Source organism: Podarcis filfolensis (genome assembly GCF_964270895.1).
Source record: "Podarcis filfolensis genome assembly, chromosome: 9".
NCBI lineage: Eukaryota > Metazoa > Chordata > Lepidosauria > Squamata > Lacertidae > Podarcis > Podarcis filfolensis.
Window position 1 is genome coordinate 7735068 of NC_139610.1, and position 27112 is coordinate 7762179.

At 41.8% G+C, this 27112-nt stretch overlaps 2 protein-coding genes across 8 annotated transcripts in view; one reads left to right on the forward strand and one right to left on the reverse strand.

The window, feature by feature from the left end:
- Positions 1-18599, forward strand: part of NCAPG (non-SMC condensin I complex subunit G) — a 36152-nt gene extending 17553 nt beyond the window's left edge. For 2 of the 3 annotated variants that reach the window (XM_083630191.1, XM_083630192.1), the window contains exons 12-22: positions 4797-4976; positions 5322-5432; positions 7118-7237; positions 8005-8253; positions 9458-9639; positions 10518-10692; positions 12045-12206; positions 12763-12958; positions 15098-15184; positions 16955-17027; positions 18034-18599. In XM_083630191.1, the coding sequence (XP_083486317.1) occupies positions 4797-4976; positions 5322-5432; positions 7118-7237; positions 8005-8253; positions 9458-9639; positions 10518-10692; positions 12045-12206; positions 12763-12958; positions 15098-15184; positions 16955-17027; positions 18034-18139 (1641 nt within the window). In that variant the 3' untranslated portion in view covers positions 18140-18599. The remainder of the gene's footprint in view (positions 1-4796; positions 4977-5321; positions 5433-7117; positions 7238-8004; positions 8254-9457; positions 9640-10517; positions 10693-12044; positions 12207-12762; positions 12959-15097; positions 15185-16954; positions 17028-18033) is intronic. The other variant, XM_083630193.1, reaches the window with a different exon arrangement.
- Positions 18600-19396: 797 nt separating this feature from the next.
- The window catches only part of LCORL (ligand dependent nuclear receptor corepressor like), a 62839-nt gene continuing 55123 nt past the window's right edge, over positions 19397-27112 (reverse strand). For 3 of the 5 annotated variants that reach the window (XM_083629977.1, XM_083629974.1, XM_083629973.1), the window contains one exon: positions 19397-25590. In XM_083629977.1, the coding sequence (XP_083486103.1) occupies positions 25481-25590 (110 nt within the window). In that variant the 3' untranslated portion in view covers positions 19397-25480. The remainder of the gene's footprint in view (positions 25591-27112) is intronic. The other 2 variants (XR_014551925.1, XR_014551926.1) reach the window with 2 other exon arrangements.

Here is a 27112-nt window from a genome sequence, read left to right on the forward strand (position 1 = left end):
ATGAATGCCCTTCTAAAGATGTTTTTATTCCAGACAGCACCAATAGCCAACGATGCACAATGCTTTAAAAGGAATGGCAAAAAGATATAACTAGGTTCATATGGCAGGCGAAAAAATCCAGAATAAAATATAAGATTATGTTTTATACTAAAGAAAGAGGTGGTTTCAGACTTAAAATTATACTTTGAGGCTTGTGTTGACTAAAGGAATGGATATTACTAAAGAATACTCAACTACAGTGGTACCTCGAGTTACAAATGCCTCAGGTTACAAACACTTCAGGTTACAAACTCCGCTAACCTGGAAGAGTTACCTCGAGTTGAGAACTTTGCCCCAGGGTGAGAACGGAAATCGTGTGCCGGCGGCGCAGCGGCAGCAAGAGGCCCCATTAGTGAAAGCACACCTCTAGTTAAGAACAGTTTCAGTTTAAGAACGGACCTCCGGAACTAATTAAGTTCGTAACTAGAGGTACCACTGGAAGGGCACGGCATCAAATTCGTTTGGAATGTGTGCCTGTGCTATGATAAAGTTAAAATACACAAGGGTTTCTCAAACCATGTGATCAGAAAAGAATTATACAGGGTCTGGGAAAAACATAAAAAAATGTTAGAAAGAAAAGCACTGTTGTGGCTGTCACCAATAGAAGAGTTAACAAGGAGCACTTGCAGAGGGATATTAGACTTCTTGGGGGTGGGGTGGGGGGAAACGTAAGAAAAAAATGGAAGAGAAAAAAACTTGGTGATGGACTAGTTACAATACCATCAGCTAAATGTATTATTTAAGACGGACAAAAAATAAGGACTTGTAGGTCAAAGTTTGCAGTTTGAAAGAAAGCTTTTAGGGGCAAGAGAAGAAACACTATGTAAGATGTATAATGTGTTGCTAGAGTGGGAAACGAAGGAAATCATCTATGATTAACTGGGCTAGAGATGTAGGGCACAATATTGACAGTATAGTATTATGGGTAAGACTTCGGAAAACAGATTTGAAATTCATTGCATGCTACACATTGAAGGAAAATTACATGAAGATGATTCCCAGATGGTATTTAACACCAAGCAGATTAGCAAAGTTGTTAAAATCAGAATTAGGTAAATTCTGGAAGTGTAAGGAGACAGAAGGAGCATTCTACCATACGTGGTGGACATGTGGTGTAGTTAAGGAATATCGGGTAACCTTTCCTAAGAAACCCATAAGCTTTTATTCTGGGGATTAATTACAACCGAAGTCCCTAATAGTCAGAACGAGCTCAGGATTGCAAGATAAGTTAAAAATATTAAAAAACGTTTCTTCGGCTATGTCCGAAGTAAGAGGAAGAACAAGCAAGTGGTAGGTCCTCTGCGTGGGGAAGATGAGAAATGCTATTGGGTGAAAGAGAAAAGGCAGAACTGTTCTTAACTACTTTGCCTCCGTCTTCACCCAAAAGGAAAGTGATGCCCAACCTGGTGATAACAAAATAAATGATGTAAGGAGGGAGCTGCAGCCCAAGATAGGGAAAGAGGTACTAAGAGAACACTTAGCTACTTTAAATGAATTCAAATCTCCAGGTCCTGATGAGTTGCATCCAAGGGTACTAAAGAAGCTTGCGGATGTAAATTCAGAGCCATTGTCTATTATCTTTGAGAATTCTTGTAGAACAGTTGAGGTCCCTACAGACTGGAGGCAGGCAAATATTGTTCCCATCTTCAAAAAGAGGGAAATGGAAGATTCAGGTAACTACTGACCGGCGAGCTTGACATCAATAGCAGGGAAGGTCCTAGAACAGATACCGTACTTTTCTCTCTATAACACGCAGATTTTTTCTCCTAAAAAGTAAGGGGAAATGTCTGTTATTGAGCGAATGTGTGGTCCCTGGAGCCGACTGGCCCGAGCACAGGGGCAAAAATCAGGCAAAAATCCAATCGCGCATGCCAGGGAGGAGGGAGCTCCGTGAGAGAGGAAGCTGTTGCTTTCCTGCATTCTGCCTCAGGGTCTTACTGCCCAACCTTTTCTGTTTCGGTTGCTGTTTGCTCAAATGGAACAAAGAGCAGGCAAATCCCCTTCCCTCCAGTCAAGCAGAGGGGAAAGGAAAGGATCGCGTCCTTCCTTCTAATTCCTCTCCGTGCTCCGGTGCTGCTGCGTCCAGGGAAGCATTTTAGGGACTCGCAGGCAGCCGGAAAACATGCAGGTGGGGGAGAGAGAGAGAGAGGGCTGGCTTGGGTGTGTGTGTGTGGGAAAACTTTTGCCTTCCTTTCCTCCCTCCCGTTAAACCCCTCTCCTGCATTCTTAGCCAGCTGCTTCTCTGCACACCCCTCTCATGCTCCTTGTCCCTTCTGTGTTTTTCCTTCCCTCCCCACTTAAAACGTGGTTACAAAGCACGGATCCACATGGATCCTCAGGATCTTTGCATTGGGTCACCCCAAATTCACCATCAGATCACATTACATGTCCATGGCTACAGCCTGCACCAAAAAAATCACGCACCCACTGTTGCCTGGGGCTGCAATGGTGCAAAAACGTGGTTACAAAGCATGGATCCACATGGATCCTCAGGATCTTTGCATTGGGTCACCCCAAATTCACCATCAGATCACATTACATGTCCATGGCTATAGCCTGCACCAAAAAAATCACGCACCCACTGTTGCCTGGGGCTGCAATGGTGCAAAAACGTGGTTACAAAGCACGGATCCACATGGATCCTCAGGATCTTTGCATTGGGCTACCCCAAACTCACTGTCAGATCACATGTCTGTGGCCACAGCATGAACCACAAAAATCATACATCCACTGTTTAATTCAGAATTCCCCCCCTTGTTTTCCTGCTCTAAAAACGACGTGTGTGATATGGTCAGGTGCGTGTTATAGAGCGAAAAATATGGTAATTTAACAAGTTCGTCTATGAGCATTTAGAAAAGGATGCTGCGATTACTAAGATCTAGCATGGGTTTCTCAAAAATAAGTCATGCCAGATCAATCTGATTTCTTTTTTTGATGGAATTACAAACTTGGTGGATCGGGGAAATGTTGTGAACACAGTGTATCTTGATTTCAGTAAGGCTTTTGACAAAACCCCCCATGATATTCTTGCAAGGAAGCTGATAAAATGTGAGTTGAACGAGGTAACTGTTAGGTGGATTTGTAGCTGGTTGACTGACAACCTGAAGAGTACTCATTAATAGCCATCATCCTGGAAAAAGTGACAAGTGGGATGCCGCAGGATTCTGTCCTGGGGCCGTTGTTGTTTAATGTCTTTTTAAACAACTATCAGACTTTTAGAAGACATCTGAAGGCAGCCCTGTTTACAGAAGTTTTTAATGTTTGATGTTTTATCATATACCGTATTTAATATTCTGTTGGAAGCTGCCCGGAGTGGCTGGGGAAGCCCAGCCAGATGGGCGGGGTATAAATGAATTTGTTGTTGTTAATGACTTGGATGAATGAATTGAGGGGATGCTTGTCAAATTTGCAGACTGCATCAAACTGGGAGGGGTAGCTAATGACGCAGAAGATAGAATTCAAAATGACCGTAACAGATTGGAGAACTGGGCACAAGCTAACAAAATGAATTTCAATAGAGACAAATGTAAGGTTCTGCACTTAGACAGGAAGAACCAGATGCACAAATATAGGATGGGAGACACCTGGCATACTAGCATTACATGTGAAAAGGATTTAAGAGACTTGGTAGATCACAAGCTTAACATGAGTCAACAGTGTGTAAAAAAAAGTTAATGCTATTCTAGGCTGCATCAACAGAAGTATAGTGTCCAGACCAAGGGAAGTAATAGTACCACTCTACATACGCTTCAGGTTACAGACTCCGCTAACCCAGAAATTGTGCTTCAGGTTAAGAACTTTGCTTCAGGATGAGAATAGAAATTGTGCTCCGGCGGCGTGGCAGCAGCAGGAGGCCCCATTAGCTAAAGTGGTGCTTCAGGTTAAGAACAGTTTCAGGTTAAGTACTGACCTCCGGAACAAATTAAGTACTTAACCTGAGGTAACACTGTATTCTGCCTTGGTCAGACCACGCCTGGAATACTGTGTCCAATTCTGGGCACCATAATTTAAGAAGGATGTTGACAAGCTGGAATGTGTACAGAGGAGAACAATCAAGAGGAGATATGATAGCCATCTTCAAATATCTCAAGGGCTGTCACATGGAAGAGGGAGGAAGCTTGTTTTCTCCTCAGGTGGTCAGGGAGAACGTTCTGACAGTAAGAGCTGTTCTACAGTGGAATGTTCTCCTTCAGGAGGTTGTGGGCTCTCCTTCGCTAGAGGTTTTTAAGCAGAGATTGGATGGCCATCTGTCTTGGATGCTTTAGTTGACACTCCTGCATTGCAGACGGTTTGCATTGCAGGACTAGATGACCCTCAGAGTCCTGCTCTGAAGGGTAGGACTCGAGGCTATGGCTTCAAGTTACAAGAAAGGAGATTACGACTAAACATTCAGAAAAACCTTCTGACAGTAAGAGCTGTTTGGCAGTGGAACAGACTCCCACGAGAGGTGGTGGACTCTCCTTCCTTGGAAGTTTTTTAACAGGTTGGATGGCCATCTGTCATGGATGGTTTAGCTGAGATTCCTGCATTACAGGGAGTTGGACTAGATGGCCCTTGAGGTCGCTTCCAACTCTTAAGATTCTATGATTCTGTAAGGTGTACCTGTCAATTATTAAGTAAACTTCAGTTCCAAAGCGGTCACAAGTTAGGCATTAGTCCCTCACGTTAGATGTGGCAAGTTGAAGGCCAGGCTGTAAAATCAATTTTAGAAATAATAGAAACTACTTGTGTATTATAATTTCTGGTTTTCCTTCCAGCTGGCTGAAATTAAAGTGAAACTTATGGAAGCAAAAGATGCACTGGAGAAAAGTGTGGCTTTGCAGGATTTCAGCCAGGCATCCCTGTTGAAAGAGAGAATAATGGAACTGGAAAGCATTAAAAGTGACCTGTTAAAAGAGGCAGAGGAGCCTCCAACCAAAGAAATATGCATGGAAAAGGTGCTGACCTTTACACCAGCTACTCGGGTTCAGTTACATCGTTTTTAAATAAGCATGAATGTATTTGTGTGATTTTTTAAATTGGTACGAAGTAAACCTTAAAGAAGTATACTTCTCATGTTGATGTGTTGTAATGCTGACATCAAATAACAGTTTCTGTGTGATTATTTAGGCTTTGTACACAGTGACTATTTCTCAGTTATGAAGGACTAGAAAAACCTTGGACCTCCCTAGTATCTTAAAGGGATGGAATTGGAGATACAGTTTGTGGGATGTGAAGGTGGCATTCTACAGTGTTCAAATAATTATTATTTTCTCTCCTCCCCCCCTTTTTTTTAAAAAAAGAGTGATCCTGAAACATTACTGAAATGTCTGATGATGTGCAATGAACTTCTCAAGCAGCTGTCCCTTTCGAAAGGATTAGGCCCAACAATGGACGCAATAATTGAATCTTTGGTAGGTAACAACAAAAGAAAAGTTAGACATACCTGGGAGCTGAGAATATGTATTCTGAGCTGCTTGAATATTAATATTCCATTTCTGAACTTTGTAAATCCATATTTGGACAACCAAGTTCAGAAATCAGATGGTTAGGCTGGGCCTCAGAGACTCTCACCTCATCTCTTTGCAGAAGAATATAATATGGAGGATGAAACAATCTGCTCCAGACCTGACATAGATTGCTAAGCATCATTTTTTTGTGCCAGTTTTTAAAATTAGTTTTCCAATAATTCCCCAATAATAGTCCAATCATAACAATATCAGTTAATAAATTGTTCAAATACCAATTAATTCCCAGTTAATACATTTTGGTTAAAGTGGTTCACCACGCAGTGGATTTAATGCATTCCTGATAAATTTTTTTGCATTCCATAATCTTATTAATTTCACTTACATTACAGTTAAAATAGTACCGTAACACTTTATACGACAACTGCATTCTTAATGATTTCTCATTGTGTTATTATATTACTTAACTTTATAAAACTTCAAGTGAGGAGCTGTAACTGTTATCATTGTTCTGTCCTGCATGTGAAAACTGTTATGTCCATGGAGATTCCTTCTGATCATATATGGCAAGGGTCAGCAACCTTTTTCAGCCGTGGGCCGGTCCACCATCCCTCAGACCATGTGGGGGGCCGGACTATATTTTGGGGAAAAAAATAATGAACGAATTCCTATGCCCCACAAATAACCCAGAGATGCATTTTAAATAAAAGGACACATTCTACTCATGTAAAAACATGCTGATTCCTGGACCGTCCGCAGGCCAGATTGAGACGGCGATTGGACCGCATCTGGCCCCTGGGCCTTAGGTTGCCTACCCCTGATATATGGTGTATCTTCCACTTTTTCGGCTGTTGTCTCCCATCATAGCTTGGGGCAGAACTGTATCTCTCAACCCCTTGATTCAATGTTTCAAAAGAGAACTAAAATCCACTCTGTCCCACTGATTAAACTGTATCAGATCTTTGCCGTTTCCCCCCCTCAGTTTGGGAAGAGTGGGCTATTTTCAAACATCCAGATGATTCAGTTCTCCTTTTGAACTCCTTAGACCTCTGCATTCCTTTTTCTCCCACAGCCCGCAGTTTCTTTTCATCCTTACAGCTGAGATTTATGGCCAATTATCCTTCAACTTAGATTACATTCTGAATCATCTCAGAATAGTGATATGGGAGGTTGGATTTGCTTTGGTACACACAGCCAATCTCCATCCTTAAGGAGCTTGTTGGTCAGTTCTGCTTAGCCTGGAATGCCTGACAGCCTATCTTCCTTGCTGCTACCAACCACTGAAAAGATAGAGCAGTGAAGATTTAGGGAGGAAGAAAAGTGATTCCATTTCTAATGTAAAACTTATGAAGAATTAGTTCTGTTCTTATGAAGAATTAGTTCTGCGCTTTCAAATAAATGCAAATTAATATTCCGGGGTGGGAGTGAGGTGTTAACTAGACAGATTGCCTGTTTGAATATTCCTATGATAAGTTCCGAAAGGGTGGAAGTCAGGTGTAGACGAGAATCACCTTTCATTTTCCTGTTTAGTTGTCTGAAGGAGATTCTTACTCGCCCCAGATAAGCAATTTAATGACTGTTTGGAAGATTATGTCAAGCTTTACATGAAATGTGCATTACTGTTTGTTTAGATCATTCCAGGAGTTACTAATATCCATCCAGCTGTAAGAAATTTGGCAGTTTTATGTTTGGGTGGCTGTGGTTTGCAGAGCGAAGAATTTGCCAGCCAGCACCTTGCATTGCTGTTGCAGGTAAATATTCTACATTGTGACCTTTCTAAATTATCTCATTTAAATTAAGAAACTTTATCGCTTTGAAAAGTGGTGGGGTGTAAAGGCTCGTTTAACTTGCATATCTTTCCATGGAAAGGTGCAATAGGAAGCGATTAGCTAATTGATGAACCTGGCATATCAACAATTGACCCCCATATTAGTAAACTTGGCTTTTTTGGCTCAGTACAAGAATGCACGGGCTCTTACTGTGTCATGATGAGGCAAGTTCTCTTGCATATTGAAATCTTTCCTTCCGGTTTCCCTAATGGGACGCGGGTGGCGCTGTGGGTTAAGCCACAGAGCCTAGGACTTGCCGATCAGAAGGTCGGCGGTTCGAATACCCGCGATGGGGTGAGCTCCCGTTGCTTGGTCCCTGCTCCTGCCAACCTAGCAGTTCGAAAGCACGTCAAAGTACAAGTAGATAAATAGGTACTGCTGTGGCGGGAAGGTAAACGGCGTTTCCGTGCGCTGCTCTGGTTCACCAGAAGCGGCTTAGTCATGCTGGCCACATGACCCGGAAGCTGTACACCGGCTCCCTTGGCCAATAAAGCGAGATGAGCGCCGCAACCCCAGAGTCGGCCACGACTGGACCTAATGGTCAGGGGTCCCTTTACCCTTTACCTTTATTAGCATTTTCAGGGAGGGGGGATTAAGAGACAATAGTGTGCAAAACCGACACTGAAGGCAAGGGATTAAATTGGTCACATTTATGAATTCAGATATCCTGTTCATCTTTCTAATGCCAGGTCTTGCAAATTGATGAAATAAAGGTAAAACTAAGCGCTTTAAAGGCAGTCTTTGACCAACTGATGATGTTTGGGATGGAACCTTTCAAAGCAAAAAAAGGAAAATGTGCCCAAAGTGAAAATGAAGAGAATGAAAATGAAAAGAATGAAAATGAAGAGAATGAAAATGAGGTGACTAAGGAAACTGAAGAAGAAACTGCAACTACCCACAATCTCCTTCAGCTTCTTTCTGGGTTCTTAGACAGTGAGGTAAGGTCATGAAATCAGCTAATATTAATACATGGGGTTTTATTGTATTTTTTTAAAACAAAAGGATAGAAGTATGTTGGTTATTAAATATGAAAGCAACAACTGGTATGTTTATATTCTTGCAGCTTATTATTTCAACAGAGCTAAGTATGTAAAACTGACTTACAAAAGACATTTTTGCTGCTGCTACATGTTGTTTGTTTACATAGATTCACTGCTTTTTCTTATTTCTTGGGCTCAGGAGGAGCTCACAGTCCTAGGTAACATTAGTACGTTAAAGAGTTTTGCTTCCAAGATAAGAGGTGGAAAGACCTCATAGTTTGGAATTATTGTTAGGGGGAAAAATTGATTTCATATATTTCCTCTGTGAACTAATTCAGGTCAGTGGAGATGAAGAAAGTTAGGATAAATGATAATGGACCTTCTCTGGGGAAGATAATGTAGTTTGCAGTGGGACAGCCCTTTCGGAGGTAGTGAGAAAGAACAATTGGTTCTTGTCTTGGAGGTGTTTTCTTGGAGGTGTTGAACACATGGTATGGTGCGTTATGCTGCCATCTTGCGGCTGAAGGCAGGAAATGCAGACTGGTCTTTGTCCATTGGCCATGCCTCCATCACCTCAGTCATTTGAATGGATCAGACTAAACTCATGTAAGGAAATTAGTGCTTGAAAAGCAGTAAAATAATCAACCAAACTACAGAAACTTAGTAAAAAGGGCATTGCAGCAAACACATAGGTCCACCCAGTTGGCTGCCTTTCTGTCTAGGCTGTCTCTTCAACACCTCTGAGGAATACCTGTCCAATGGACAAAGACCAGTCTGCTTTCCCCATCTTTAGCCACAGGAGGGCAGCATAACCCACCATGCTGGGTGCTCACCATCTCTGGAGAGAGAGAAAACATTTCAAAGGGTCATCCAGTGCAATTGCCTCCATCCCCTTTAAACTCTGTTTTAGAGGCTGTATAATACGTGTGAGAGGTTTTACTTTTGCAGATGTGCTAGGGCGTCACAATTTATGATTTCTTCTTTACATTGTTGCTTTTTATAGCTCTGATATATCTACTGTGTGAGTGATCCCAGATCACAGATGACTGAGGGCTGTCAAGTGCTGTTGTATTAATCCTACTGAACGAAACCCAAATAGCTCGCTCTTTTTCCTTTCTAGGCTAAATGAACAAATGCAACCCTAAGTAAAACCTTTTTCTAGATTTCAGAACTCAGGACCGTATCTGCTGAGGGCCTAGCCAAACTCATGTTCTCTGGGCGACTGATTAGTGCTAAGCTGCTTTCTCGACTTGTTTTGTTGTGGTATAATCCGGTGACTGAAGAAGATACCTGTCTCCGACATTCCCTAGGCGTTTTCTTCCCTTTATTTGCTTACTCAAATAGGTACGACTCTCGCCACTCCACTTTCCCCCTCCTTTTCCTGCATTTTAGCCAATTTGAATTTAGCATCATTGGACAACAGGAGGAAAGAAGTTAGTTTTCATGCTTTTATGAGAAAAGTAAGGTCCACTGAGTTCAGTGGGATTTATTCCCTGGTAAATGTGCATAGGAATGCAGTCTCATCTCATTCTTTCTAACCTTGCCCTCCAGATGCCTAGCTGCCGTGAGTAGCTTATCTTGGTTTAGTGCGCTGGGCAAGGCCACTCTACATTTTTAACTGTATCTCCCTATGGTTATCTATCCAATTTGCTTGGGCAGAACCCAATATTTCATTTGTTCCTCACTTGAGTTTGGAAGAACTTCCTATAGTTTTGGTTTATTTCAAGTTTCTAGAAGTAGAATTTTGATAACAAAGAGCCCGGTTTTACAAGACTAAAAAGGTACACCGTATTTTTTGCTCTGTAAGACTCACTTTTTCCCTCCTAAAAAGTAAGGGGAAATGTGTGTGCATCTTATGGAGCGAATGCAGGCTGCACAGCTATCCCAGAAGCCAGAACAGCAAGAGGGATTGCTGCTTTCACTGCGCAGCGATCCCTCTTGCTGTTCTCGCTTCTGAGATTCAGAATATTTTTTTTCTTGTTTTCCTCCTCAAAAACTAGGTACGTCTTGTGGTCTGGTGTGTCTTATAGAGCGAAAAATACGTATTTCTCCTTGTATTGGGAATGTGCATGGGAGGCATAGATGACTTGGTCCTCCATTAATGCATAGAAATTACAAGACAAACAAGTTCCCTTGAATGTGTATTACAAGATCTGGACATACTTTCTGTAATGTTTCTTGTAACACGTTATATTAACATCTACTCCATTTAAAAAATCCAGGACAAATCAGGAATGCTTCGGAGAAGCTTTTCTTCCAACTTTAAAAATATTGTTTAATGCTCCTGCATCTTCACCATTGTCTGAAGTTGATGCAGCAAATGTTTCTGAGTTGTTTGTGGACCTGACAAGACCAAGTGGGCTGGATCACAGAGCTAAGAATTCACGGAACTACCAGGTATGCAGAGTCCTATCCTGTTTTGCTGAAGCTGAGATTGAGCAGTGCCTCCTGATACCTGGTAAATGCTACAAGATGATTGTGGCACAGGAATTTTCAATATTTGATTCTTTCCCTGTCGGCCTTCCCCCTTCTGTTCGGCAGCTTGGGAGCCGCGGAGAGGATGGGCACCATTGCCCTGTGCTCCCTCTGGGGGGGGGGGGTAGCCACGTTGCTTTGCCAGCAACCTTCCCCCCCCATCCCCCTTTTTTTGGCAGCTTGAGAGCCGCAGTCGGGAGGGGCGCCGTTGTCCCACACCCCCGACGGCCCTTGTGTTGGCATCTTGCGGGGGGAGGGTGCTCTCCATTCCGGCCTTGGAAGGCAAGGCCAGTTTTTGTAAGGTTGTGCTGCTTTGGGGAGAGGGAGCATCGTCGCTTTGCCGGCTACCTTCCCACTTCTTTTAGGTGCTTTGGGAGCTGCAGACAGGACGGGTGCCTGTGATGGCCTGGGACTCGGACTTGGAGCCAGAGGAGTCTCAGTCTGCACCGGATCCTTTGCCCCAGGTGGCATCTGAACCTAGTCTGGGGCCTGATTCTGAAGAGCCCCAGTCTGCACAGGTTCCCCTGCAACAAGCACCAGCTGGGCTGAGTCAGGGGCCTGAGTCTGCCCTGGCTCCAGATGCGGGGATTACCTTGTTGCCTTCAGCTGGGCAATCACTTACAGCTGCTCCACTACCAATTGGGTCAGGGGAGGCTGAGGCGGCCTATGGGTCTAGTATGGGTCATTATGGTTATATAATAAATAGGTAAAGGTAAACTGACCATTAGGTTCAGTCACGGACGACTCTGTGGTTGCGGTGCTCAACTTGCTTTATTGGCCGAGAGAGCCGGCTTACAGCTTCCGGGTCATGTGGCCATCATGACTAAGCCGCTTCTGGCAAACAAGAGCAGCGCACGGAAACGCCGTTTACCTTCCCACCGGAGCGGTACCTATTTATCTACTTGCACTTTGACGTGCTTTCAAACGGCTAGGTTGGCAGGAGCAGGGACCGAGCAACGGGAGCTCACCCCGTCGTGGGGATTTGAACCACCGACCTTCTGATCGGCAAGCCCTAGGCTCTGTGGTTTAACCCACAGCGCCACCCGTGTCCCCTATATAATAAATAGATAAGGGTAAAAGAGGCAGTTAATTTAATCTTAAAGATGGAATGCATAGAGGAAGGGGAGGAGGTCTGAGGGTTCGAAAGAACTCTATTTTAATGTTGGAAATCGTTTTATTTTTATACAAGTTTTTCAAAAACTCAAATTATTTTAAAAAGGAAATTCTTAAACAATATGCAGTCAGATATTATGACGTACTATTACCTTTTCCAGGGGTTGACAGTTCATGATAATTTGGCAGTGAAAATATGCCATGAAATCTTGATGGATCCAAGTGCGCCTGATGTCCGTATCTATGTAAAAGCTTTGAGTTCCTTAGAACTTAATAAAGACTTCACAAAAGACCTGCTGGTTTTATTGGATGAGATCCTTGGGGTAGGTAATCACTTTTTAAATTTGGAGTGTGTGTGTGGAATAGTGCTTAAATGGTAGCCTCTTAGCTTCATTTGCCATAAGTAGAACTTAACTGAATAGGAGAGATCCTTTAAAACAAGAACTTCCTGACCATGTGAGATAACTTTGGTTTTTATGGTGCAAGTTGCCTCTGAGTCAAGCAATTAATAAATGACCCTGGAGAACTTCATTTTGGAAAACACATATTGTTGATGATAAGCCTTTATTTGCTTTTAGTTTGCAGATTCTAAAAAACCCATAGAATTAAAACGAGTGACTTTAAAACTTGGCATAAGTGTTTTCCAGCAACATTCCTATATCTCTCATGTTGCTGTTTGATTATTGGCAGTTATTAACGTAGGCTTTTTTTTGTTAATGTGTGTGTTCAAGCTGAAGTTAATTTAAACTGCTTCACATCTAAGATGGAGAAAAAGATGCATGTGTTGTTATGTTGATATATGCCCATTGCACAATTACTTTATAATTAATTCCCACCATTTAAGGTTGTATTAATATTCACCATTATCCTTCACTGCAGAAATTGAACGATAAAATGTGTTTACGAATGATAGAAAAAGTGAAGAGCAACATAAACGGGGAAAACAGTACTAATGGAGCCATCTCTGAAGGGGTACAGGAAACGGACCTTTCTCAAGTAGCTCAAGACACTGCTAGTCCCGACAAACACCACTATAATGACAGAACATCTAATTCCACTGACCAGAATGGAGAAGGTAATGTAGAAACAAACGAAAAAAGACTTGGTTGTTTTTTTAAAAAATTCTTTTCTTCTCTCTAGAATAGCTGTCTAATGTAAAGAGTGTCTGCTGTCTAATGCTGCAACCCTGTACCCACTTATGTGGAAATAAATCACAGGCATATTTCTAAGTAGACATATGCAAGATTGCAATATAAATCAAGTTAACCTGAGAGAAAACTGTTCAACTTTATGCCTGATTCTGTATTGCCTCTGCATCAAGGAGAGCATCCAATAAGGTTTTTCTGCCCAAGAGCCACTGAAATGAGTGGGGAGGCATTTATTATATGTACATCCTTTAAATATTTTTGTATTTTGCTATATTTATATCTTGCCTTTCCGTCAATGAATGCAAGGTGGAATACAGTGGAACCTTGTGTTACGGACAGGATCCGTTCCGGAGCCCCGCCCGTAACATGGAACTGACGCAAGCCAAAGGGCCGCATCTGTGCACAATCACGATGCGATTTAGCACTTCTGCGCATGCACGAGCGGCGAAACCCGGAAGTAACCTGTTCCGGTACTTCTGGGTTGCCGCAGGACGCAACACGAAGCGGACATAACATGAGGTATGACTACATGGTTCTTCTCTCCCCTTGTTGGATAGCTTGGCTTCGGAGATGATGATTGTTCCAAGGTTACCTCATTGAGCATCACAAATGAGTGAGGATTTGAACCTCAACAGTGCCAACATCCACCCGCCTCCACATTTTTACATGGCGATGTGCAGCAAAATTCTGGTTGAGGCTGCAGGTGCCTGCCATCTTCCTGGAAGTCGCCAGCCTTGACTTTGCTTTGCAAGGCAGCTGCTCTCGAAAGCATACGGATTGATATGGCTAACTTGACCCAACAATCTCTCTCTCTTCCACCACATACGCAAAGAACTCTCGCTGCAGTCAAATGTTGTTGTTGTTTAGTCGTGTCCGACTCTTTGTGACCCCATGGACCAGAGCATGCCAGGCACTCCTGTCTTCCACTGCCTCCCGCAGTTTGGTCAAACTCATGCTGGTAGCTTCGAGAACACTGTCCAACCATCTCGTCCTCTGTCGTCCCCTTCTCCTTGTGCCCTCCATCTTTCCCAACATCAGGGTCTTTTCCAGGGAGTATTCTCTTCTCATGAGGTGGCCAAAGTATTGGAGCCTCAGCTTCAGGATCTGTCCATCCAGTGAGCACTCAGGGCTGATTTCTTTAAGAATGGATACGTTTGATCTTCTTGCAGGCCATGGGACTCTCAAGAGTCTCCTCCAGCACTATAATTCAAAAGCATCAATTCTTCAGCGATCAGCCTTCTTTATGGTCCAGCTCTCACTTTCATACATCACTACTGGGAAAAAGACAACCAACTGTGCCCTGCCCCTGAGCCTCTCTCACTGCCAAGGAAAAATAATAAATGAATGGAAAGAGAACCTATCCAGGTGACACTGGCACCAACCCCCCCCCCCAACTAAAAGAATGTTAAGTTTTACCATCACACCCACCCCTTTCCCCCTCTCTTCTCTCCCAACCTTATATACTCATAGCTCACGTTGAATATGCTTCATGTTGAGCGCGTTCGAGCATGTGCTCAAAATGACGTCATGCGCAGAAGCGGCGAAAAGCGACGCGTGAGTGTGCAGATGTGCCATCGCTAGTTACGTTTGCTTCTGGATGCGAACGGGGCTCCGGAACTGATCCCGTTCGCATCCCGAGGTACCACTGTATTGTATACAACGCTAATGTTTCGCATCAAATGTAACTGATCTGTAGAAAAGATGTTGCAACCTGAAAGAGAGACAAAGTGCATACTTTTGTAACCAGAGAAAATCTTTAATAAAAATTAAGGAAGAAATGGAGGAAGGAAGAGGTACCTACTGGCCACTGTCTCGTAATCTTGCTTGGGAGCACTAGGGTGGCATGGAGTGATGGGGAACCCGCAGGCTGATTCAGGGCTCCCCCAGAGGGTACCGTGCCATTTTAGTGGGGACATGTGCAGTAAAACTTTCAATTGGATTTTTGCCCCCTAAATTCAGGGCCTGTGATCCTAAACATTTTGTGTGTGAAAAGGACTTCAAATCTCAGAAATGCGCTTAGGGATGCTTGGATACTAATTTCTGCTTTTGATATTCTTTGTGTTAAGTAGAAAATAAAGAAACCACTCAAATAACTGAAGAGAGAGAAAGCACAACTGCAATGTCAAGATCTTCAAGAAGGAAAACCACAAAAGGTATTTAATATTCTCCTGTAAATATATTAATAGTATTTGTTTTGTAAGGGCTTAGAAACATTTTTAAAAATATTTTTTTTAATTAAGATTTCCCCATAATACAGTAAAAGTAGAACTACAGAAGATACAAACCGAATGAGTAAAATATAAAGTTCTCTCTTTAAAGTAATTATTGGCTCATATAACCCACAGAGGACAGTGGCTCCTCCCAGCTCTCACCTGGGATCTTTCCTTTCTCCTACCTGCCTCTTACCTTGGAGACCAACATTTCCCTGTCTCTCCCAGGGTCCTCCATCAACCCTCTACCACACCCTCATGCGTATACAATCATTCCTCTTGTCTGTTTTAATTATACAGGCAGCAAGCAATTTACACAGTTCTTACAAGTGTAAGCCTATCTCACCCTGTTCCGCCGTGCCCCTTTTTGTGATCATTTCTGGGTTGAGCACATTTGTGTGGTCACGCGCATATCGGACTTGCCTAAAACAGTTGCTGCCTGTACATTTATCATTATCATCATTTTATTTTGCTGCTGTGGGCAGAAATATTTTATTTGTTTGTTTATTTATGGGCTTTTTCCAGTTTTATATTTACAGATCATATTTTCATCCTTGTACAATAATTCACATAGACTTCACCACCCAGCTTTCCATGGCAGTTCAGATACATCTTATCCACCTGCATATCCATTAATTTACCCATCCTCTTTCGCCCCCCTTCCATATCATTGTTATCAACTGTTGATCGTAAGATTACCCCTACTTGAACGTTAAATTTAACGCCATATCTTTGTAGATCTTCCCCGAAGTTTTCCCACTCACTCATTGTCTGTTTTTCATTTTGATTTCTTATTTTATGCTCGCTAATTCTGCATAGTCACTTCATCTCCAATTATGTCCAGAAGGAATGCTTCTGGTTTCTTAGGGAAAGTAAATTTAAAGATCTTTTTTAACTCAAAATTTCCAGGTGTATTTGCACTGCCACCACAGGTGGAGAAATGATCCCTCTGCTTCTAAGCATTTCCAGCAGAGCGTGGAACCTCTTTTACACATTTTGACCAATTTGACAGGCGTCAAATAAATCTTTTGCATGTTTTCTCTTATCTGATAACGGGCAGAAAAGTTCATTGTTTTATTCCATATTTTCCCCCAAGCTAAGATTTCAATGATATGCCCAGTGTCTATTGCTCATTTTGTCATTGCCTATTTGATGAGTTCATCTTTAGTCTCCCATTCTAATATTTTTATATATTTAGATTATTTTTTGTGCGTGTTCCCTGATACCAGTTTTTCAAATTCTGATCCTCCTTGTTGCTGCCTGTACATCTAAGCTGCTGTTAGTGTGTTGCTGTATGATCAAAATGTCTTCTTCTTTGGTGATCACTTGTAGCCGAGTAGGATTGTCTTCCATAAACACAGTTTTAACAATGAGTCTGTAAGTGACTCAAAATGTACAGAGACATTCACATAATTTTGCTATTACTGTAACACATATTGGATAAGATACATTTGTGGCTTTATAGTCCTTAAGGCCTTTACAAGCCCTCTAATATTGGCTTACAGAACTGTCCCTTAGATTAGAGAAGATTTCATTTTGACCCTGTTCAGCCTTTGAGTGTTGATGGAGCTGTAGTCTTGTCAGGAACTGCCAGTACAGTGAATGTGCTTGCAGGGACTCTGCGGGTGGAGCAGTGAAAATGGGTAGAGAAACTAGTTCTACAATTTTAAAGGCAGTCTTTGAGGGAGAAAAAAGTAATTTGTGGTCTTTTAGGTCTGAGAAAAACGGAAGAGAAGTCTGTGCCGAGAAGAGGAAATAACAGAATTGTGGAGTCCGAAAGTGAAAGGTAATTTGTGTGCAAACATGGAATGTTTATGCAGAAACTCCTGTTTCAATTGGACAAACATTTATAATTCCCACTCATCTCCCCACCAGCAGACATTCAGGTAAATTGATCTGTTTAGTCATTTGCTGATTTACATATATACAACAGGACTGCAGCTTTGGGTGACTTGACCCTGTGGCAGTTGAGCTGTGGGGCCCTGCAGGGCTACAAAGTTCCCTCAGTGCTTTGAAACATGTATACGAAGCTGTTTGGTGCTGCCATCATTTGGGACTTTGGGTCACCATTATGTAGGCGATACCTCGTTGTAAAGCCACCAAAGCAAGATCCGCTGATACGCTCTCCACGGCTCTTGCTCTAAAGCAAGAAAAGCGAGAGCTGCGCAGAGTGTGTCAGCGGCTCTTGCTCTACTTTACAGCGAGTGACGGACGGGAGCCATGGCTCCGGCTGCGGAGGCATCCCTCAGCTCGCGACTGCAGTGGCAGCCGAGGGATCCCTCTGCCATCCAGTGCATTCGCTCCATAAGACACACAGAGATTTCCCCTTACTTTTTAGGAGGGAAAAAGTTCGTCTCATGGAGTGAAAAATACGGTAGGTGTTACGTAACCGTGTACTGATCTTGCAGGATCCACACTTGCGGCTTATATTATATATTGTTAATTTGTTTTGCAACCGGCCCTTCCTCCCAAAAGAGCTCATGCATGTTATCAGACCCACTTAGAAAGTCCTGAACAATTTAGGGTCTAGGGTCTGACTTTATTGGGATACTTTCATGCTGGTCCCAGGCGAGTGCTGCTTGTTGTGTCGTGATGCAAGATATGGCCATCTCTGTAGTTTCACCCCAGCTGGGGATGGGAATGGGCAGATAAAGCAGAGGTGCATATGACCCAGAACAGAGAGGTAAAGAAGGCGGAATTTCACACAATAATTTGCAATAACTCAAATAAATGAGTGCTGCTTCTAGTTTAAAATGGTGGATTAATGATTCCTAAACCCTGTTACTTTGCAGTGAAGAAGATCAACAATCTGTTTCACTGGCAAGACCATCACGCCGAGCAAAAGCAACAGCTCTTGAAAAAACCAGAATGAATCTCTCCAAGCTTCTGGACAAATAATTCAACTGACCGAAAAGTAGACCAGTGCAGCTGGATGTAAACTCACTTTTAAATAATTGTATGTAAAAAACAAAGCAAAGCATACCTGCTCGGTAACTCATTTTCTGCTTAATCCTTTTTGTGTGTGCACATGCAGTAAATGGTTAGACTTGGGTGTGCAAAGACAAATACTTCCTTCTTTAATTTCGGAAGAGTTTTTTCTGACTTGCATTTTTTTTTTTAAGATTTGACAGTAGTGCACAATGTGGATGATTTGCGAATAGTACCACCTAATGAGGTTACATTGCATATCTGGCTTAATTGCAAGCTGTATTCTGTTTCCTGCATATGGTGCAGGTGCTAACCTATTTATGGATTATAGGTCAGTTTTTTTTACCATGCAAAATGTATAAATGTACTGTTGAAGTTACTCTTTTAAAAGATGAAATAAAGGACATTTACTGGATGTTGCTCATCTTTACCAGTTTGATGGCTGTGAGATTATTTTGGCTTCAAAGGTGGTGGTAAAAGCGGGATTATAAACATATTATGCAGAATTTTGGTAGATTGGACTGGCATAAAATTCTAGAAGTCTGAAACCTTAAAATTTCAGACTTACTGCCTTTATATTTGAGATGTATCTGAAACATAGGTCAGTTCAAGTTGCCCACTGTACCTTGCTATTATTATTATTATTAATAATAATATTATTATTATATTTATCCCGCCCATCTGACTAGGTTGCCCCAGCCACTCTGGGTGGCTTCCAGCATATATAAAAACATAGTAGGACATCAAACCTTTAAAAGCTTCTTTATACAGGGCTGCCTTCTGGTGTCTCATACTGTTGTTATTAAAAAGAAACCATTGGTGGTGGGAGTAGTGATAGAGATGGCTGATCCATTAGTCCTGGGTACACCTTGTGTGCTAGAATTCTCATCCACTAACTGTCACGTTTCGGTGGAAAAAAAGTTAGTGCTCATAATACTTAAAGCTGTGTAAAGGCATAAAATGCTGCTGTATTTTATTAGCAGTATTTTGGAAATGAGGTGGGTTTCTTTGAAATCTTGGTTGTAGAGTGACTATTGAATGGTTGATTTATTATATTGATTGATTGATTGATTGATTGATTAAACTGGCTGTAGGATATAATATGCTCCATATTTGAAAATATGGTGCCAGGACTGCCTTCTGTGTGTGTACTAGAAGTATCAAGTAATCTATTTTTAAAACAAACTATAGACAATGTAACCATTTTAAGACAGAAAATCCAGAATGTAGTTTATAACCAATTTAATCTTAGTTTGATGTAATTTCTACAAGTTTTCACCCCCATCACCAAACACTTAGCAAAATGTTGATAAAATGAAGGCTTAGGAAATGACTGAGTCTGTTTTCTCTACAATCAATGGCCCTTCAGATTATTATTTTTTTAAAAAATGACATACATTTCATAGAATAGGTGAAAATTATGATTTAGAAAGCATACCATACATTTTAATAATTATAATCTGTAAGATTTTTAAAACCCTTTGCATTTTTATACAGCTTTGCACCAAGGTAAACTATCTACTGAATGTATGAATAACTTTTACACATCACGTTACATAAATATATTAACATCTGTGCACGAAATAAAACCAGAGAATATATCATTAGCGGCAAAAGAATAGAAAGAAATACAGCATACTGTAAAAAAGACAGTATCTCATTCTTATGACCTATACTGAAGTTGTTTCGTATTTACATGCAAAGAGTCACAGCCAACTAACAATATTCATGGTTTACTATGAAGCCACAACCCCAGCATGTCATCTCATGATCAAAAATGCTTATTCAGCAGAAAAAAACAATTGCACACAATGTACAAAACAATAGTGCAAGAAGAGCTGCAAACTCCTTGTTCTCTTCATCTTTGAGCTTTTGGTTAAAAACTATACAGCTGACCAGAGATGCTGTTGTGAAACTTAGCTTCTACTCCATGGGTAGATTTAAGGCACATCATTATTTTCACAGGTTGGGTGCTTATCTTGTGTCAAATATGTTCCAGTTTTCTGTTTTTTTCATATGTAGAAACTGGTTAGAGGGAGGACAGGAATTAAATTTAGATTAAAAATTGAAACTATCATCTAAAGTAGATGCAGCAACCTGAATTTTATTGCACTGTCCAGAATATCAGGTTTCATTGGCTTTCTAAGTGCTGCCCTGTCCTATTGGATTGAGCTATTTGAGCATACACAGATCCCATCTCACAACTACTATGAAATTGGATTTCCCAATCAGGAACAAGAGTCTCCAAAGTGATTAGCAGTGTCCTACTTCTCTATCTGGAAAACGTCACGAGGGTGTAGTGGTTTCGAGCAAAGTTTTAATTAACGCTTCTAAAAATGGAAAACGTTGAAACCTCTTGGGCTTTGCAGAGGCAGAAACTGTCTGCTTCCAGCGCTGGAATATTCTACAAGCTACGGACTTATTCTACTACTCAGTACACCTAGAGACATGTATATAAAATAACTTAACAATGGTAAAGTTGTTTGGGCTTCTCAGTGCATGTATTGGAACTGCAATACATGTCTATCCCGCCTTCTAGTGCAGACGTCTAGTGCAGTCATGGGTGTGAATCTCTGTTTAGGAAAAGCTACAACTTTCTCAAGTCTGCTGCAAATTGCACAACACATGGTTCTCTGGCTTGTAGTAAGGCACAGATGTATGTATGCTCTTGCATAACCCTCTCCCAGTAATCGGGGAGATGAGGACAATTCTGGAATACATTTGGTTGGATCCTGAGAGCCACAAGCAGAATGACTTTTGCAGAATTTCTCTTCTCCCCCCACAAAAAAATAAAAGCTTCTGAGGGTGGGGGAACCCTTTCGTATAGGATTTGAGGGATTGCTTACACTTAAAGTTAATGAGTTCCAACCTTATTTTTGTTTTGCTATTATACATTAGGGTATTTGCTTGCTTTTAATGTAGAGCCTGTCCTGTATACTTCAAATTATTATACTTTCTATATCTTGTTTATTCTCTGGTGGCAGTGGTAGATGGAACAGGCAACTATTAGACCGTCTTTGCAGCTAATCTAAGTAGCATGGGTTGATGATCTGAGAGTGCAGTGCTTGAAAGTGATTTCTGCAAATATTTCAATGGGTATGTGGGAAGGACTTTTGTACCTCTGCACACTTACTGTTTTCAATAGACTTGGGTAACTGAAACTCAACTGGAACTAAGCTGGGTTTGTACAGGCTCTATATGCTATACTCAACAGTATTTTTAAACACACCTGTACATCTGCCAGCAAACATTTTCAATGTTTCACTAAAACCCGCACAAAATACAGAAATATTTTGTTAGGTAACTGGATGAAGTGCCCAGGTTTAGCGCTTTTCAGATGAACTTACTACCAGTTGCATAATTTTAGCTCACAAAGAAGAATGAAGGAATGCCCTTAGCCATTGAACACCATGATTCCAGGCCATGACATTCCCTTATAAAGAGCCTGGCTTTTCTGTGCAATTAAGCAGCAAGATATATTTTACTTCGTATGTTAAGTTGCACATATGTTGAAAGGTACAGTTACACTACATGTTATTTTCTCCTATAAATTGAGTGGCTGTTTCTTTTTTATGGAGAAATGTCAAGAGTTGCATTTGGGGACAGCTATAGTATAGGCTGCTGTGTTGTGCATCTACAAGATGGGTCACTAGCTATACACCACTGGTGCGACTAATTATGATCAAGACTTCTCTTAAGTAAGCCAGTGCCATCACTGAGATTTTAACTCATATAAGTCCTACGCTAGCTGCTACACCTAAAACCGTGTACATGTTCAGAACAGATTCAGATCAAACAGTATAGGAACTGGGCTGGTGGAATCCAAATGTCTAATATAACTGCACAAGTCTTACAGGAATGAGTCTGCATGTCTGCCGTTGGGAAAAAGGCTGAAGGGGTTCATCAGTTAATTCCAACTTTTAAAAACGGTGGCCTACATTCAAAACTCTTGGATGGGGTACCAGGTACTCATGAATTGAATGGTGGCACTGGAGGCTCAGGGGATTTGCGAGGACTAGGGGTGGGTTTTTTTTCTAGTTTTGGCTGATTCGCCAGTTAAGGTTCTGTTTGGATAGAAATGGCTTGGCCACTGTACTCCATGCTCTGGTAACTTCCAGATTGGATTATTGCAATGTGTGGGGCTGTCCCTGAAGACAACTTGGAAACTTCAATTGGTCTAAATGCAGTGCTACCAGTTCAGTTCAGATCTCATATTACCCCTGTTTTAAAACAGTTGCACTGGTTGCCAGCTCATTTCTAGGCCCAATCCAAGGTGCAAGGTGTTTAAAAGCCCTAAACTACTCAGGTCCCAAATACCTGAAATATCATTTCCTTCTCTACAGACCCTCTCAGGTGTTAAGGTCAGCAGAGGGGGTCTTTTTTGTTATTCCACTACCCTCAGAAGCTTGGGGGTGGCGACAGCCTGGGAGAGGGCATCTTCTATTGCATCTCCTAAGTTGTGGAACTCCATCCCCACACATCTAAATCATACCGCTCTAGCAAATGCTGTACACACCTCTTTTGATACCCAATATATATATTTTTAGGATCCATCTTATTTCTGAGATTGCAGAGAGTTTTACACTATTTTAAGAATTGTGTTTTAATGGTTGTGACCCACCCTGAAACCTTAGGGTGAAGGATAGGTAGTACCTACTACTACTATTATTAATAATAATAATAATTCAGAGCGTAGTTGCCAACACCAAGACCCAGAAAGCCATGGTTTGTAACTGCATAATATCCTGCTCTAATTAACATTCATGACAATCCAAATCTAAAGATCCCATGGAAAGCAAGCATCCTTTATGGCCAAATCAGCTTATTTACAAAAATACATAAGTGCAAGCTGTATTACTAATCTCCAAACATATGTATTACTCTATATTTGAGCTTTGTGCTTTTAATGCATCCTTGTAGGCCACTTCAAGCTCTCGCATGGCCAAATGCACAGGGTGTTATTCAACTTCATTTTACTCTTGAGAAGATCCAGTGAAATTAAGATACCTAACTTAGCCACTTCCTTTCATTTCCATAGGACTACACTGAGTAAAGTAACTGCATTCCACCCAATGATTTACTCTGCATACTTCTAGAGCCTATATATAAGCATGTGCATCCTGGTCTGTAAATATGAACTAGATTTAACCTCTCTCTTAGGCAGTACCTGACTTCTAAAAAAGATGGCGTAGTCCTGAAGAGGATAATTTGTGGACAGGTTTCTATGTGCACTGTGCAGACCATTCTACTATATCAAATGGCTGCTTTGGGGGAATGAAGTCCCCTATATCTATCAGCCATGCACATTCAGGGATCTGTGCATACTCTGCTCATGGAATCCCTTCGTCAACCTCTGCTGGGGAAAAAGAATTTCCTTCTCCCCATTGGGCTGGTGAGGGAAATAATGTAATTGGTGAACATTACTGTGCTTGAAGATTTATAACTTGGGCTGTCTGAGCAGAAATACCAGGGCAAAGACACAATGGGACCGACAACTTTCAAAAGGTATATAAGTGCCCTTTTCACTATAGATGGCATAACTATACCTTCTAGTGCAAAGGTTTACATAACTCTGTGGAAACAGATACTGTAAAAAGCAGCCTGTGATGGATTAACCCTATAGTTACTCTTGCCAAATCTAACAATCCTAATTCTACTTAGGTTGAAATCATTACAAAATGTTAAAATGTTCTGGCATTTTTATACATTTATTTAAAATATAATCTGCAAGATGAGTAGCTGAACACATGATTATTATTATTTTTTTAAAAAAGAAATGCCTACTGCGATTATACAATGTTGGATTGAACTTCCCCTCTCCCCCCAAAAATCTGAATTTATAATCAGTTTATCAAGCAAAGCTAAACCATAAACTGCAATGCTCAAGTACTAAAGAAACACCATCCAAGTCATATACATGTGCACAAACTCCTTGCTACACTGTTTCTTGGTGCTTCCATGCAGATACCTCAGACTGGGAAGAAAGAGCAGAGCTGCAGACTACAATATGAACCAAGCTATACATGATTGTCTGTTCTGCTTGATGAAAGCCTGGCAGGTCTAGCTCTGGGGAGGGGCGAGAGAGGGAAATAGTTTAGCCTCCATGGAAGTATATCTTTCCCCCCCCCCATTGAATCTATAGAACTCCCCCCTCCCACACACAAAGCTATGAACCTGGAGACTTTTGAAATCCATCAAAAGTACATGAAAATAATCGACAGCTCGGTGCAGAGGTAGATTTATTACTGGAATAATATCTAGGGACCCTACACATTTCAAGCTACACAAACTTCATCACCGTGGGGTAGCATCAGTCCTGATAGAGAACAAAACTGTTTCAAGTCACTCCCAGTTCCCTCTGTGCTCAGTATGTAGTCCTGGGCTGGGGGAATCTGTGCAGAGAAGCAAGCGTCTACTAGCAAGGCCAATGCAGGTGAGCACCTATTATGATGCTCACCTGAGTCCAGCTTAATGAGCTGGATTGGGTCAGAGATTGGGGAAAACCCTTTCCACCCTAAGGTAAATAAGGACACAACAATGCTAACCCCAGTCCTCCACATGACATCTAGTTAAAGTCCATAGCTTCCACAGTTACATTCCTGCTAGTCTGTCTCAGGTGAGGTAACAGTGCAGAAGTCCAAGTATCCAGTAAAGATCCCTTACCAACCAAACAACTTGTCAACCAAGTTGTCTGCCAAAGGGACAATTTTAAGGAAGCTCTGCAGACAAAAAAAGAGAGCTAATTTTAACACCAAGAAAAAATATACATAAAAATTGGGCTCATTACAGCAATCTCAACTTCGTCAGAGAGAGGTTTCTGAAGCTATTTTCGGCAGGGTTGCTTCCAAAGGTCTTTTTTTTAAAAAAAACACCACGCATACATCTTAAGATACACACAAAATGTCACATAAAAATACAGCAATGCAATTTCACTCTGCATTGGGGGGTGGGGTGGAATTTTAGGAAGCCAGTTTGCCCAGCATGCAACTCCTGGGCACCACGACCGAATGGCTAACCGTTTTAAAGAGATTTTGGCATGCATGTTCAGAAGTCAGTCATAAGAAGCTTACAAATAGGCACAGTCCCCCAGGCCACTTTCCGTGAAGACTATGCCTGACCGTCAGAAGAAGCTCTTACCCCAGGCAGCAACCCAAACAGCCCCCAGAAAGGTAGTGTCTAGCTCTTTAAAGCAGTTTTGCTTAGTTATTACAGCAATGGCTTGCTCAGTTTGGACAATCATTCACAGTATTGCATGCTTATCAGGGACTACAAGACAGATGGACTCATCTTGACGACTCATGGGTTTTGCTGTTAGACTTGGGAGCTTCCATGAAGAGGCAACTGAAATGGGATCATGGAGTATTCAACAGCTCTGCTTGCAAGTCCTCCGAGCAAAGGCAGTCCAACAGGTTTAAGAGGTCCTATAAAAAAGAGAAAATTAAGACCCGGACTTCACACATTTTCGTATGAATGGTGTGTGTGTTCGCAATATCCACAGATTTGGCAGAAGGTTCTGATGGTACAAAAACCCATTTAATCAGTACAAATATATTTATTCTTTGCAATTTTTGTCAAATGCTGCTTTTCTTTATAGTTCAGCTAAATTAAATAATCCGGCCTTAGTAATTTCAATGGAAAAGTTAAGCATGCATGCTCTTCAATCTTTTCCATTGAAGCCAATGGGATGTAAGGCCCGACCTTTGTCCAAAGCTTACAAATTCAGGATTTGTCTGTCAGTGATTTGCAAGGGAGCCACATACATAGTGTTGAAAGACTTTATATTATTGCCTCAATTATATTATTACCTAAATTATCAATTTAAGGTATTTACATCATCTAAGGAAGCGTATTCCTTTTATCTCTGTTTTGATAGCCACTTACACAGGGGTTATGTTCTGAACCCCAGTGTGCATCAGCGAAATCATGTAAAATGGGGAGCACCCTAGAGATTCCCAATGGCTTGCGAGGAGACCCACCCTCCTTGCAAGCCAGAGACTTGTTGAAAGCTTCCCTGCACCTCAGCTGAGCTGGTCAAGGCTCCCCTCTTGTCCCTCCGGCTTGTAGGAGCTGGAGACACATGGGAAGTGAGAGCTGGAGAGCAGCTGATCCGAGCAACCTCAACAAACCTCTGGCTCACAAGACGACCTTTCCCAGGGCCCAAAGAGGACTCCTTCGGAGTCGGAGGTGCAGTGGGGCTTTCCAGCTAACAGTAGTCGCTTTCCCATGTGTCAACTGTTAACCGGAAGGCTAAAGAGCCTCGGCAAAGCCCTGCTGCACCTCCTGCTCCCAAGAAGACCTTCCTCAGAACCCAAAGAAGTTGTCCCTTTTAGGCTCCAGGGAGGGTCTCCTTGCAAGCCAGAGGCTTTTTGCGGCTGCTTAGCAGATGTGCGGGAAAGTTTCCCCATATATCAGGTCAGCGGCTCAACAAAGCCCTGCTGCCCTTCCAGCTTCCACAGCTGACAAACAGAGAAGCATCTTCCCTGAGCATCAGCTGCGGTAGCCCCTAAATTCACCTTAATAACATCTTTGTCCATTAATCCATTTTTGAACATTCTATCAGGCGTCATTGCCCGTAAGGTAAGCCACAAAATCACAGCGCTGACTACCAAAATTAAGAAAGCGAGCTTTTCAAGTCATAGTTCTTCCTCCGCTTCCAATACACCTGTCTTCCCATTTGTACATGCCCATGCACATCTGGAGCTGAATTCTGGAGGTCTTTAGCTACACAGATCAATGTATGGTGACCAGTTAAAGAGACATCAAATCTGCTCCTAGTTTAGATAGGCAAAATTCAGGGCATTGCATCGCTAAAAGTAAGCATTTCAAAATCCTATGGATTTACTAACATGGCTCAGTTGGTAGAGTGTTGCAGGAGGTTGGACTAGATGACCCTCACCGTCCCTACAATTTTCTGATTATACTGCCCCACTGAGTAACTTTGGC